Source organism: Mustela erminea, chromosome 10, assembly GCF_009829155.1.
Source record: "Mustela erminea isolate mMusErm1 chromosome 10, mMusErm1.Pri, whole genome shotgun sequence".
NCBI classification, from domain to species: Eukaryota; Metazoa; Chordata; class Mammalia; order Carnivora; family Mustelidae; genus Mustela; species Mustela erminea.
The window spans coordinates 98,989,479-99,002,338 of NC_045623.1; the positions used below are offsets into that span (position 1 = coordinate 98,989,479).

General features: G+C 51.7%; 1 protein-coding gene across 2 annotated transcripts in view; it reads right to left on the reverse strand.

The window, feature by feature from the left end:
• Nucleotides 1–12,860, reverse strand: part of FHAD1 (forkhead associated phosphopeptide binding domain 1) — a 133,135-nt gene that overhangs the window by 15,739 nt on the left and 104,536 nt on the right. For both annotated transcript variants that reach the window (XM_032302350.1, XM_032302351.1), the window contains 8 exons: nucleotides 12,420–12,526; nucleotides 10,467–10,626; nucleotides 8,912–9,044; nucleotides 5,330–5,459; nucleotides 4,357–4,481; nucleotides 1,725–1,817; nucleotides 1,074–1,294; nucleotides 391–556 (listed from right to left, as the gene is read on the reverse strand). In XM_032302350.1, the coding sequence (XP_032158241.1) occupies nucleotides 391–556; nucleotides 1,074–1,294; nucleotides 1,725–1,817; nucleotides 4,357–4,481; nucleotides 5,330–5,459; nucleotides 8,912–9,044; nucleotides 10,467–10,626; nucleotides 12,420–12,526 (1,135 nt within the window). The remainder of the gene's footprint in view (nucleotides 1–390; nucleotides 557–1,073; nucleotides 1,295–1,724; nucleotides 1,818–4,356; nucleotides 4,482–5,329; nucleotides 5,460–8,911; nucleotides 9,045–10,466; nucleotides 10,627–12,419; nucleotides 12,527–12,860) is intronic.

A 12,860-nucleotide genomic window follows, 5' to 3' on the forward strand; every position in this document is an offset into this window, starting at 1 on the left:
CCTCTCTGTGTACTTGTGATCTCTGTCAGATAAATAAAGAAAAAACCTTTTAAAAAAAAAATTCACAGATCTCTTGTTCATCTATATGTATCCCCACCACCTGGAAGAACCTAAAAATTCAAAGAATAGCTACGATTTAAAAAGATACAGATGAGCTAGATTGTGAGTTTCAGAGAGGTTGAGGAACCCACCTGGGGTGACACAGTAAGTGGTAGAGCTAGGATCTGACGCTAGGTGCATCTGAGATGCTAAAGCCATTCTGTCGTCTCCCTTTGCCTTAGTAGATGCGTTCTGTGCTGCCCGCACCCCCTGGGCCCTCCCTTCGCTGTTTCTAAAGGTAGCCAAGGGGCCGCAGCCTCTGAGGTTCGGCCCCAGGCCAGGAGCCCTCACCTTCTGCTGCCGGATGGCCCTGTTGATCCGCTTCTCCTGGTGCAGCTGGTGCTCCGTGCGCTGCAGAGCCTCCTTCAGCAGAGCCTTCTCCTCCGCCTCCTTGTAGATGCTGTCCTCCAGCTTCGCCATCTGCGACTGGTACATCTGCACGGACACTTTGCTCTGCCTGAGCGCACGGGACAGACACAGTTGGTTCTCCCCTCCTCTTTCTCAACCGTGTCCCCAGCCTGGGAGGGTCTCAGAACGCTTCTGTCTGCGGCTAACTTGGTGGCTTCATGGCGAGCAGATGTGGGGCGTAGATAGTAGAACGAATAGCCCACTGGGTACCTAGTGTAGCAGGAGGGTATGCTGCCAGACCCCCCCATTTCCCAGGGAGGGCACAGGGGAACTGCGGCCACTGGAATAGGGCGAGCTGTGGAAAGTACCTAAGGGGAGCCCTAAGTCGAGATTCATAAGAGGTGCAGCTTGTTTGTGGAGAGACAGAACGAACACTGAGCACCTTGGCCGCCGCTTTCTCATGGACAGACTGCCTCTGTCGGGCCCTAGTCATCGCCCCCCGCACCCCCAGCCTCTGCTCCCCTCCCCCAAGTCCTCTGCCTGCCCCGGACCTCTGTCTGTCCCTGCCCTGAGGTTCAGCCATGAGAACGGACAGTTGGCCTTTTTTGCGCGGTCACCAGCAGTACCTGAGCTGTTCAATGTCTTTCTCGTATCCTCTCAAAAGCTCCTCTTTTCTCTCCAGCCGGTTCTTGAGTTGGGTGATCTTATCGAACACTAGATCGAGGTCCCTTTGTCGGAGCTGGTTGACTCTCTCTCTCTCTTTGGCGGAGAGGTATTTCATGGATATGTGACCGGACATGTCCTTGATGTTCATCAGACTCCCGAGGGTCTTGCTCATGTCCATGTACTGTAAGGAAAGTGTCAGCTGGTAAAGGGCCTGGCCCAAGGCTGCTGGTGGCTGCTTTGAGGAAGCCAACATCTAATTCTGTGTTGTTCATTCTCTACAATTGCCGAGAACACAGCTGTGCTTGGAAGCCAGAGCCGCTGGGCTTTGCAGTAAGACTTTCATTTACTCCACATCCCTTTACTCTATGCCTTTTTGAGAACCAGGAGGAAAAGTGACACAGGCGTAAACATTCATTCTAACTGCCTAGTTTTTCAAGGAATTGGACTATGCCACGTCTGACCCATGCTGGGAGAGTAGATGGGTCTTGCGGAGCTATTATTACAACTAAATACACGTGTGAGGCTGCTGTTTAGTTATACTCTCCGGAGGTTAACGGTGACTGCAGGGGACCCAGCTTGGGACAGGAGAGGACGGTGCTGTAGGTACCTACCAGCTTTTCACTGAGATCTAAAGCCTCAGCCACATCCATTTTCCCTGACTTTTCCATGGGCGGGATGGCTGAGTTGGCAAGGCCACTCTGAGGCTGAAATGAAAAAGAGGTGAAAACTCCCTTGGCAAGCCATTGTGAAAGTCTCTATCCTGGAGCTAAAACACCGTGGTTACCAAAGAATGACTCGAGAGAGCTGATTTTCGTTTCACTTCCTGACCAGCCCGTCTGATTCCTCTGTCAACTGCTTGCTGGTAACTGTGCTCCCACCCTTCAGAGCGGGAGTCTCACTTGCCTTGTTCTCTGGTTCCTTACTGTCTGTCTTCCCTCTGGACCAGCGGCTCTCAGTCAAGGGTGATTTCATCCACCCTCCCCTGCATGCCCCAGGACCTTTGTCAATGCCGGGATACATTTTGGTTGTTGCAGCTTGAGGTGGGGAGTGCTACTGGCATCCAGAGGGTGGAGGGCAAGGATGCTGCTAACCATCCCACAGTACACAGGATGGCCTCCCAAACAAAGAATTACCTGCCCCCCAAATACCCATAGTGCTCAGGTTGAGAAGCCCCAGTCTAGATGACAAGCTTCATAAAAACGGAGGTCATGTTGCTCCTTGCTCACTATTCCATTTCTTGTGCCCAGCATGGCACCTGACACAGAGTGGCCGAGAAAATAGCTTTCCTCCTTTTATTAAAGGAATCTCATTTTTTAGGCAACAGAAACTATACTGTCACCAAATTTGGCCAAACCTTCTCCCAGTGCTGGAAGCTGCCGGCCAAGCATCCCTTCAGACCCACTCCAGAAACAATGCCCAATGGTGTTCCCAGCTGTGCACTCACAACCACCCTCTCAGCCAGCTGGCTGCTGAAAGTCCCTACTGACTGGACGGAAAAGCCACCAGACCGATCAGGGAGTCTGAAGGACCACAAATAGCTATAATAAATCTCCCTAAAAAGCAAACTGGGTTTTAAGTGCTTGCCACGAGCATCTCTTGGCCCACAGCATTTGCTGGCACTCTACTGTAAACCTCTGAGATAAAAAAAAACCAACTACAAAAATGTAAAGGCTCAGAAAGTGATTATGACAGACAAGCGTGGGCTATTTGTCTCTATGTCTGTAGCGCTGAGCATGAAGGAGGGGATATGACAATGACAGAGCATGAACTACCACTCAGCATCCCCAGCCCTGGGTAGTGTCCTCTGTACCCCGCTCCGGGGTCCCCTTCTTTTCCTGATGGTGACCTAAGGCAGAGTCTGATCTACAAGGTTCGATCACACAGTCCCCGTGCCCTTCTCTGCAGACTAGCAGGGAGCTAGACACAGGTCTGGGTCCATCAGACATTATGCTGTGACCTTGGGTGACATACTTGGCTGCCTGAAGTCTTAACTTTCCTTATCTGTAGAATGGGCATTATGATAGTAACCCCAGCACAAGGCTGTTGGGAGGGCCGAATGATAAATGATGGCTTAGCCCAGATGTCAGCGAGCCTTCCTCCTACTCCTTCTCTTCTTTTAATTTCCATTATTGGCAACCTTGGAGGATTGAGGTCTTCTGAGCAGGTTGGGAGCTCTCCTGTTCTGTGGTGTTGGTCGTGGCATAGGGTCAGTGCTAGGTGGAAGGTAAATCTTGGAAGCAGGTCAGGATATGAGAGCCCGCTGAGCTCCCACCTGGAGACTGCTCCTCTACTTCCACCTTCAGAGAACGAGAGCTTATCCAGAAAGCCAACACATTCCTGAAGACCCACATCCCTACAAGTGTCTGGAGAGATTGTGCAGGGGAATGCTGGTACAGCATGATGACTTTGTTATGGTTTCTGAAAGCCCCTACCCGGTTTAGGTCCCACTGTGGCAGCAAGCTATGCCCAGCGGGTTCTGTGATTGACGCTGACCTGAGGTGTCCATTGTCAAGTGTCAATCAGGCGCCCATCAAATATCCAGTTAGGGTACAGGGCATCTTCAACATAACAGTCAAATCACTTCTGAAAATCCTAGCAAATAAAACTATTTCCCTTAAGAGAGGAAGCTCTTCTCAAGGGACACTATCTAAATACCATTAAACAATCCTAACAGCTATCACTTATTGTTTGCTGTGAGCCAGACGTGGGGATAAGCACTTAGACCAGGCACCTCTAGGTTCTCAACAGTTCGCAGCTGGGAAGAGGAGGCCCAGGAAGGCTAGGAGCCCGCCCGAGGTCACGCAGGTGGCCAGGCTAGTATTCTGACACGGGTCCCTCTGTCTCTACTGCTACTCTTTATGTGTTCATGCTTCTCAGTTTGCTGTGAAAAGCAAACTTCAGGCAAACTCATGGCATAACGTTAAAAATCAGCCTGTTGAATATTTCCTGCAGGATATATATATCACACATCACGTGGAAAGGAGGGCCTGCCAGACACCACTTGGGACCACTGTCAGTACAATGATTTAACACGCTGGGCATGAATGCAAAGCAACCTCTCTGTTCAGACCTGGGGCTGCTGGTTCGGCAAAGCCCCGAGCAGGCGGTGCAGACACTGGGCTCCCAGGGAGGCCTGGCCCCGAACCACTGACGTGCGCGGCCGTGCCAGGGCACCCGGCTAGCGTCTGCCCTCGCGCCCACCCTCTCCACGTGTCACTGCAGAGAGAAACGTTCTTTGGTTACCGCTGAGATCTCTATTCTTGAGAGAGCTGGCATATCAGGTTTTGCGTCCAATAATTTCTGGACATTTTTTTCCATTCTGACCGTCTTTAAGTCTAGATAGGATTCAGTCAGCGGGTCCTTATGATCTATAAAATAAATAATTGAGAGTCAAAAGAAAGGGTCAGGAAGAAGTTATTGCATGTAATAATCACAGTTGCCGGGGCGCCTGGGTGGCTCAGTGGGTTAAGCCTCTGATTTCAGGTCACGTCATGATCAGGGTCCTGGGACTGAGCCCCGTGCTGGGGGTCCCCGCTCACAGCCGGGAGTCTGCTGCTCCCTTACCCTCTGCCTCTCCCCTCACCAGTTCATGCCCCCCACCCCTCTGAAATAAATAAAATCACAGATGCTGTTTCCTGGACCTTCCTGCAGGCCAGCGCTGATCTCCACCACCCTCCCTTGGCAGGTGAGAAATAGGCCTAGACGGGTAAATGGCTTGTCCAAGGTCACACATAGCTAGCAGGCGGTTGGGGCATCTCAGGAGCCAGTGCTGAGACATGCAGGGTGAACTCTCAGCCACAGGAACAAGGATGGAACTTGAACCCTGGCTTCTGGGTCCTAGCCCAGCACTACCCCCAGCAGCAGGTGCAGTGTCTTGAGAATGCCATCCCTTCTAAACAGAGTATTCTAGGGGTTCCCCAAGGCTGATCCTCGCACTGTTAGTCCATGACAAAGTTCCCACCAGGCCACAGCGAAATAAGAAAAAGGACAATGTAGTGAGTTTTTCATGAAATCCCATTTATTTAAGATCAAGGCTTGCCCTTGACTCTGAGATCATGCCTGCCATCTTTCCTTGTATTACAACGTCCTTTCGGTTATGAAGTGATGGGACAGAAGACGGTGGTCCTGGCTGAGTGTCAGTGTCCAGAGTGACCTCTAGAGCCTGGGGCGCAGGGATCTGAGCAGGGAGAAGGAGACCAGCAGGGAGAGCACTTACTTGATGAGCAGGCCTTCTCGAGCTCCTTAATTCGTGCACGCAGTTCAGACAAGGCCTTTTTCTGACGCTGAATGATTTCCTCATGTCGGGACCCTTTGCACTTGGCCCCGAGATCACTGAAGGATTGTTCCTGTAGCCAGAATGGTGCAGAGAACAGCTTTGTTAGGGGTCAGAATCTCTCTATCCCTTATATTCCGAAAAACACGTACAACTCATGACTAGCAGAGACCCTGTCACTTAGTACCTTGGAAGCTACTGTAAGGGGAGTCAGCGCAGAAGGAATTTAAATTTTTCATTTCAAATATAAAGTCACATCTAGGAAGATTTCCAACTCTCTTACCTACTTAGCATATCTATGAATAAAACCCCTCTCTCTGTTCCCTCCCTGTGTTTTATATTTTCTTCTAATATTCTTCTAAGCTTGGGTTTCCATTTGTTGTCCTTTGGGTCTTGCCTCAGAATAATCACATCAAATTCTGCTCCAGGAGGGGCATTTTTAGATAAGAACACATGGTTACTTTCTTCTTGACTGCCAATAAGGATGGCTCTTTAATATTTGCTAGGGGGAATTTGATAGATTGGCTCCCGGTTGGTCTGGAGAAAGGGAGACCTTCCTTTGAGACTTCTGGAGGTCCTACTGTCCAACAGAACTTTCCGGGATGAGGGGCGGGTTCCACTTCTTGCACTCTCCAATATGCCGGCCACCAGGCACAGAGCTAGCATAGAGCTTATGAGTGCATAGACAAGGAGAGGTCTTCTCTCTCTCTCTTTTTTTTTTTTAAATTATTATTATTTTTTTATTTGACAGACGGAGATCACAAGCAGACAGAGAGGCAGGCAGAGAGAGAGAGGGAAGCAGGCTCCCGGCTGAGCAGAGAGCCTGATGTGGGGCTCGATCCCAGGACCCTGGAATCATGACCTGAGCCGAAGGCAGAGGCTTTAACCCACTGAGCCACCCAGGCGGCCCTCTTCTCTCTCTTTTAAGGGTCATGTGCACCTTTCAGATTTAGAAGAATGGAAGGTTGCAACTTTTGGAAAAATTCCCAGAGTCACAAAAATTTGCATACAGGGGTGTCCGGGTGACTCAGTTGGTTGAGTGTCTGACTCTTGATTTTGGCTCAGGTCATGATTTCAGGGTCCTAGGACTGTGCCCTGCATCGGGGTCCTCACTCAGAGGGGAGTCTGCTGGAGGATTATCTCTCTCTCCCTCTCCCCGCTGCTCTCTCTCTCTCAAATACATATTTTAAAAATTTGCATACAGATTCTGGAGGTTCAGGGCCTCCCGAAGCCCAGTAATAGACTCTACGTGTCACATGGGCTCTGTGAGAGCCAAGTCTTTTGTCTCCATTGGAGACTGTGGTGTTCCCAGGGCCCACATTGTGCCCGAGCTTAGTAGTTGGTTAACAATTATGGAGCCTGAATGGAATGAGGTCAGAAACAGGAGTGGGAAGGAGCTTGTTCCGGCTTTCTGGCTGGGACCAGGGCTCAGCAGCAAAAGGAAGGGGGTTCTCCACCCGTGGCTGCATTCAGTAGGACCTCACTTGACCCTGACACTGTCTTCAGCCTGCTGAGAGTCTCCGTGGCTGGTCCACTCTTCTCGGGTTGATTCTACACAGACCCCGCTGTCTTTGAGGATGTATGTTTGCCCCAGAATGGGTGTGTGTGTGTGTGTGTGTGTGTGTGTAAGAGTGTGGAGGGGAGGGGAGGGTCCACTGACCTGTGTGTGGGGCAGCCACAGCAGCAAGGCTTGGTGATGGCTGTTATTCTATCTGCAGATTATGCCTGAGCTCGATGTGACCCTTACTCAGGGCTCTTCTGGGAATTTGTTTATTTAGAGAAGAAAATGGAGATTCTTTCTCATACAACTCTGAAGCCCTCTGACCCACTCTGGCTTAGGAAGCAGGAAGTGGCCTGAGTTTGGAAAGCCGATCTGAGAAAGAACAAATACTTTTTTCCTTTTATCTTGCAGCCTCCCTCCCCCATCCTCTCTGGTCAATGCTGCCTCATAGGGAAGCTATCATCTCGGCATCTCGTGGACAGTCCGTTCTAGCAAACTCGTGCGGAGTTGGAGGGAGTCTGGTGTGAGCAGGAGCCCTCTGCGGCCTCTGCTGTGCCCAGCCCTGGGCCTGGCATACAGCAGACACTCAGTGGTTGTTGGAATGAACAAGTATGGGCTGAGTCCTGCGCAGAGAGCTTGGGAATCCGACAGGTCTGAGGCAGGGGCGAACCTCACTCCTGGCCCCGCAGAGCGCAGGGCTCGGGACCGCTGGTGCTGCCCCGAGCACCTTCAGCTTCTGTGAAGGTGCTCTGGACAGTGATGGTGCCAAGGACAGCTGGCGGGGCCGCCGCGCCCTCTCATTCACGCTGCGTACGGCCCCGGCTCACTGCTGTTTGGCAGGGGAACGGCATCTTTGAGAAAGCAGGAAGGCAAGCTGACACATTTGGCCCTGTTTCCAAGTGAAAATCCAAAGCCCATTACTGAAATGCCCTGTTCTCCAGTTTCATAAAGCAAAGAGGAAAAGGATGTCCCTGAACTCCAGGAAAGCGGAGGCCTCGAGGAACCACTGCCCCCCGCAGTCAGCCTTCCTGGGACCATGGGAGGTATCACAGCCCCCGCTGCAGGGCAGAGCGGGAGGGCCACCTTCGGGTGCAGCGTGGAGAAGGCTGCTCTCACTCGGAGACACGCTCCCTGGGTTCTGTGTAGTCGAGACATCCAGGCGTGCAAAGGCTTCTGGGCAGGCGCCCCGAGAGGAGCCACCGCAAGAACTGGTACGGTTCTTTGGGAAGATCGTCTGGCCCTGTCATGCACAATTTGGGATGCCCTCTGGACCCAGCATTTTCACATCCAGGAATCTGTTCTACATACACACCCCCAAGGACGTTAACTATAACAGCATGGAAAGTAGACACAGCATCGTCAATGTCCATCAACGGGGAACCCGGCGTGGACAAGAGGGAATGCAGTGAAATTCTATGCACCCAATTAAAAGAATGGCTCTTTTATTAAAGAAGATGGCTTTTATATAGTGTTCAGTGGGAAAAAAAAATCACGTTGCAGAATATACGTGGCTTAATACCATTATTTTGCAAAAAGTTCTATTGAATAAACATGCATACATAGATTATGTGTGTTTTGTGCATAAATAAAATTTCTCTCTCTACAGCCCCACGTGGTGGTAGCTGACATGACTCCTACTTTCCCCGATGAGCCAGCCAGCGTACCATGACCTCCCTGGGGTCAGAGTTTCTGGGTGCAGGAGTCTCACCCCGGGATGGAACCCAGGCGGCCTGGAGCGGAGGCTGACCTTCGCACACTGCAGGGTCACGCCTGTGTGAGGAGGGTGGGCGGTCTCTGTGAGGAAAAGGACTGCTGGTGCATAGGCCGAACTGCCGATAGCCGTGACCTCCAGTGGCTGTGTGTGTGTTGGGGGTGGGGACTACTGCTGTTACCATGCGTATTTCCCATAAGCAAGCCACATTTTTGGAACTTAGAATGAAAATACTTTCAGAAGCAAAGACAGGCACAGTCAGGCTCTTTTTTAACACCACGCCCCTGCGTGGCCAGGCCCCAGCGGCGCTCACCTCTTGACTGCTCAGGAGAATTTCCGTGTGGACCGGTTCTATCTGCACTGAGATGTCACACATCTTGGCCGCATTCCTGGGCTTCTGTTCCTTCTCCTTGTACAGCTGGACTCTGTGTTTCTCTTGGGAGGCCCTAGGGGAGAGAAGATGAGTCACTGGCCAGCAGAATGGCCAGCAACCTGAGGTTCCAGGAACCGCAAGCGACCTTTGGAACCACTGGCAGAACAGAAAAAGGAATTCCATTTGTATAGGTCACTGAAGCCTTCAGGTCTGCGAGTGCCCTGCCCACAGATTTCTAGAGAACTTAGTTTCAGGGGACTTCTGAAATCATGGCCAGGGCAGCAGACACCTGCCCACCCTTGTTCCCACAGTAAGCCTGCGGGACACCTGCTGGGACATTTACTGGGGTATCTACTGTGTGTCTGTTCTTTCTAACACTTTGTATGTGTTGACACATACAACACGTACAACACATGTGTTGTATGACAGTCCCATGAGCTGGGGGCTCTCGTTGCCTCATTTCACAGGCAAGGAAGCGACACAAGCAATTTGCCCATGGTCACGAAGCTTGCCAGTGAAGGTGGCTGGCTTTGAATCGGGGCAGCCTGTGTCTTTAACCACCATGTGAATCTGTCTTGGCCAGGAGCCATGAGGCATATGAAGCTGCAGGGTAGTCACAAGATGTGGATTTTACTCAACCTTTCTTGGAGAAAACATTCCTCTTATGTCAAAATAAGGATAAGTTGTGGATGAAACTGCAAAGTCACATACAGTTTTTAGCCTAATCCATGAATGACAATGAAATTTCACATTTATTTTAAGCTGACTTCTTTTACCCCAGTTTATACATTTGTTCAATCAATATTTACAAAGTTCCCTCCGGGCCTGCCAGGCACTCTGTGAATGCTAGGGAGTCAACAGCAGGCAAGGTCTCTATGGGGGTCCTTACGGGGAAGGCAGACAGCTAACCAGGCCACAGCACCCTGGCTGTGTGAGAGTGTTGGAGTGCAGGGACTGAGAGACCCCGGGCAGTGTCGGAGCCCTTGGCTGTGTTTGGTGAGGGTAAGTGATGACGGGCTCCCTGAAGAAGGGGCATTAAGCTGAGACCTGTCCTCTGGAATATTCGGCAGGAATGCTTGAGAGGCACAGAATTAAGCAAACTCTGTTTTTTTTTTTTTTTTAAGATTTTATTTATTTATTTGTCAGAGAGAGAGAGCGAGTGAGAGCGAGCACAGGCAGACAGAGTGGAAGGCAGAGTCAGAGGGAGAAGCAGGCTCCCCGCGGAGCAAGGAGCCCGATGTGGGACTCGATCCCAGGACGCTGGGATCATGACCTGAGCCGAAGGCAGCTGCTTAACCAACTGAGCCACCCAGGCATCCCAGCAAACTCTGTTTTAAATGATAAATGAAACACATGCTGTCCGTCCATCTGTCCATCTGTCTGTCCATCCGTCCATTCATCCCTTCGCCATTTACCCAGTGACCTCCATGTGCGAGGCTCCCTGGGCACTTGGGGGTGTCTGGGCTCCCTACACCAGGAGGGCCTTCCCACGCACCTGAGCGTCTCCTTGAGGACCCCCAGCTCCCTGTCCTTCCTTTCCACCAGGCCGGTCAGCTGCGCCATCTTTTCCCTGAGCGCTCTCAGCTCACTGCTTTGCTGCTGGACCAGCGCCACGTTCCGCTCCAGTTCCATCTTCTGCTTTTCATTAAGCTCCCCTGGGAAAGAAGGAAAGCTGGTGGGGGGTGGGGGACGGTCTCCTGCCCTGGGGCTTTGCCAGGGCCATAGCCGATTGGCCAGGCCTATAAGAACCATGCGGCGGGTCCCCCGTCCAGGAATTCTCATGGTGGTGGGCGGCGTTAGTGACAGCCATGGGGATCTTCCTGTGTCTTCGCAAATGACAGCAAATCTCTGCCCGAACCCGGCGTTCCAGAAGCTGTCAGGGCCCTGCCTCTGCATCTGTGGCATTTCGGGGCTCCCTGGTTGACCTTCGGCTGTCTGCCTCTAGGTCTATTTGCCTAAGGGTGTTCTTTCTATGGCCTCTGGGGTCTGCTCAGCTCCTGGGTCTGCCAGATGCATCAGCCTCCACCTGAGACAGGTGAGACTGGAATTCACAGCCCGGTTCCCTCACCCCTGCAGAATTCAGCTCCAGCTGCCCGCTCTGCCCCTGCCGGACAACACAGCTCTCTTTGGCTTCGTCCCTTTCCTGCCTCTGGTCCATTTCCACTGCTGCTAGTTCCCGGGATCACCTCTCAAATACACTGCCGGCAGCAGCAGCATGACCTCAGGGTCAGCCTCTGGCAAAACCCAAACGGAGATACCTGCATCACCCCAAATTTTCACAGCAACCCTACAGGTGAGCTACTGGCCATGCCCCCACTTCCCAGAGGCAGAAACAGGCTCAGAGATGTAAAGGCACTTGCCGAAACTCATGGGACTAAAAAATATAGCAGATCAGAAATCGGGTCCAATGTTTCCCAATTCTAGAACTGGACCTGCTAGCCTCTCTACTCCACTGTTTCATACTTTAGTGTGAAAATCACTCTTTGGGGCACCTGGGTGGCTCAGTAGTTAATTGTCTGCCTTCGGCTTGGGTCGTGATCCTGGGGTTCTGGAATTGAGTCCCGCATCGGGCTCCCTGCTCAGAGGGGAGCCTGCTTCTCCCTCTCCAGCTCCCCCGCTTGTGTTCCTCTCTCGCTATCTCTTTCTGTCAAATAAATAAATAAAATCTTTAAAAACAAAACAAAACAATCAATCTTTGAAAAATTCAGCCATAAATGTCCTGGGGGCATTGAGAGTATAGCCACAGGGGGAGCAAACACCACTGAAGGTTTGGGGGTGCACAGGGGTTGAGACGGGCACAAGAGGAGTCTCCTCACCCTCCCTCCACTTCCCCAAACCGAGTTCTGTCTCCTGACTTCCGCCTGCCTGTGCCTTTTGGCTTGATGGAGGCTGGGGTTGGGAAGGGGAAGATGGCTCTAAGAAGCAAAAGAGGGGAGGCAGAAACAAAAGGACAGGGCTGGGTGGGGAGCAGAGAGAAAGAGCAAAGTGGGAACCTTCAGCTAGACTGGTTCGTGGTCTTTGGTCCCCAATGTAGGTGGCTGCTGTGTCCAGCCAGCTCTAGGAAGCAGGCGTGTTGTAGGTGGTTTTATACCAGAGGAAGGGGAGGCGAGGAGAGAGTGCCTTGTTCTAGGTCCCAGAGATGGGGGGTGCTGGGCTTTGTGCCCTCCCTCCCAGACTTTGCCTCCAGAGACAAATCCTCTGAGGCAAAAGGGGATTTTTCCCAAAAAAGAAAGTTGCATTTCAACGCAGAGGTCTGAACCCTCTGAGAATGGTTCCCGTGGCCCCCTGATCGGGCATCTGTCCTGCTGACTGAGGTACAAATGCTCCAATGCTGTGACCACCCAGGAAAGCAGGTCAGCAGGATTTTTAACGCTAAGCTTTCTTAAGCCTGTTCTTTCCTTTCTCGAAGCGGGTCAGGAAGTCAAGAGATGCGGTCAATCATACAAACCTCTCAGATCTGACATTCGGTTGTGAGCTTCTGTGAGGTTTTTCCTTAACCTCATGATGACCTCCTGCTGAGATAGGATTTCCTTCTGAGCGGTCAGCAGATCCCCTCTGAAACTCACAAAGACCGGCCAAGTCAGCTCACCTCAGGCCCTGGGATGTCCCCAGTGCCTGGAAGGGGCCAGCTAGAATCACCAAGTGCTCCTCCTTCAGTGTGGGGCCTCGGGATACCAGTCCCAGCAAGGGGGAGAAGCATACTCTTTAAAAATTCTCAAAGCAAAAATTCATTTCCGTGTCAAAAAAAAAAAAAAAAAAATTACAGGGAGATAAGACAGAGGCTCCCAGCTGGGTTCAGTCTGAGGCTGAGTGATGACAAACAGTGGCTTACTTCACAAGCGATTAAGTTAAGGTGCACCACGGGGGTGTGACTTGCCCAGAGCCACAC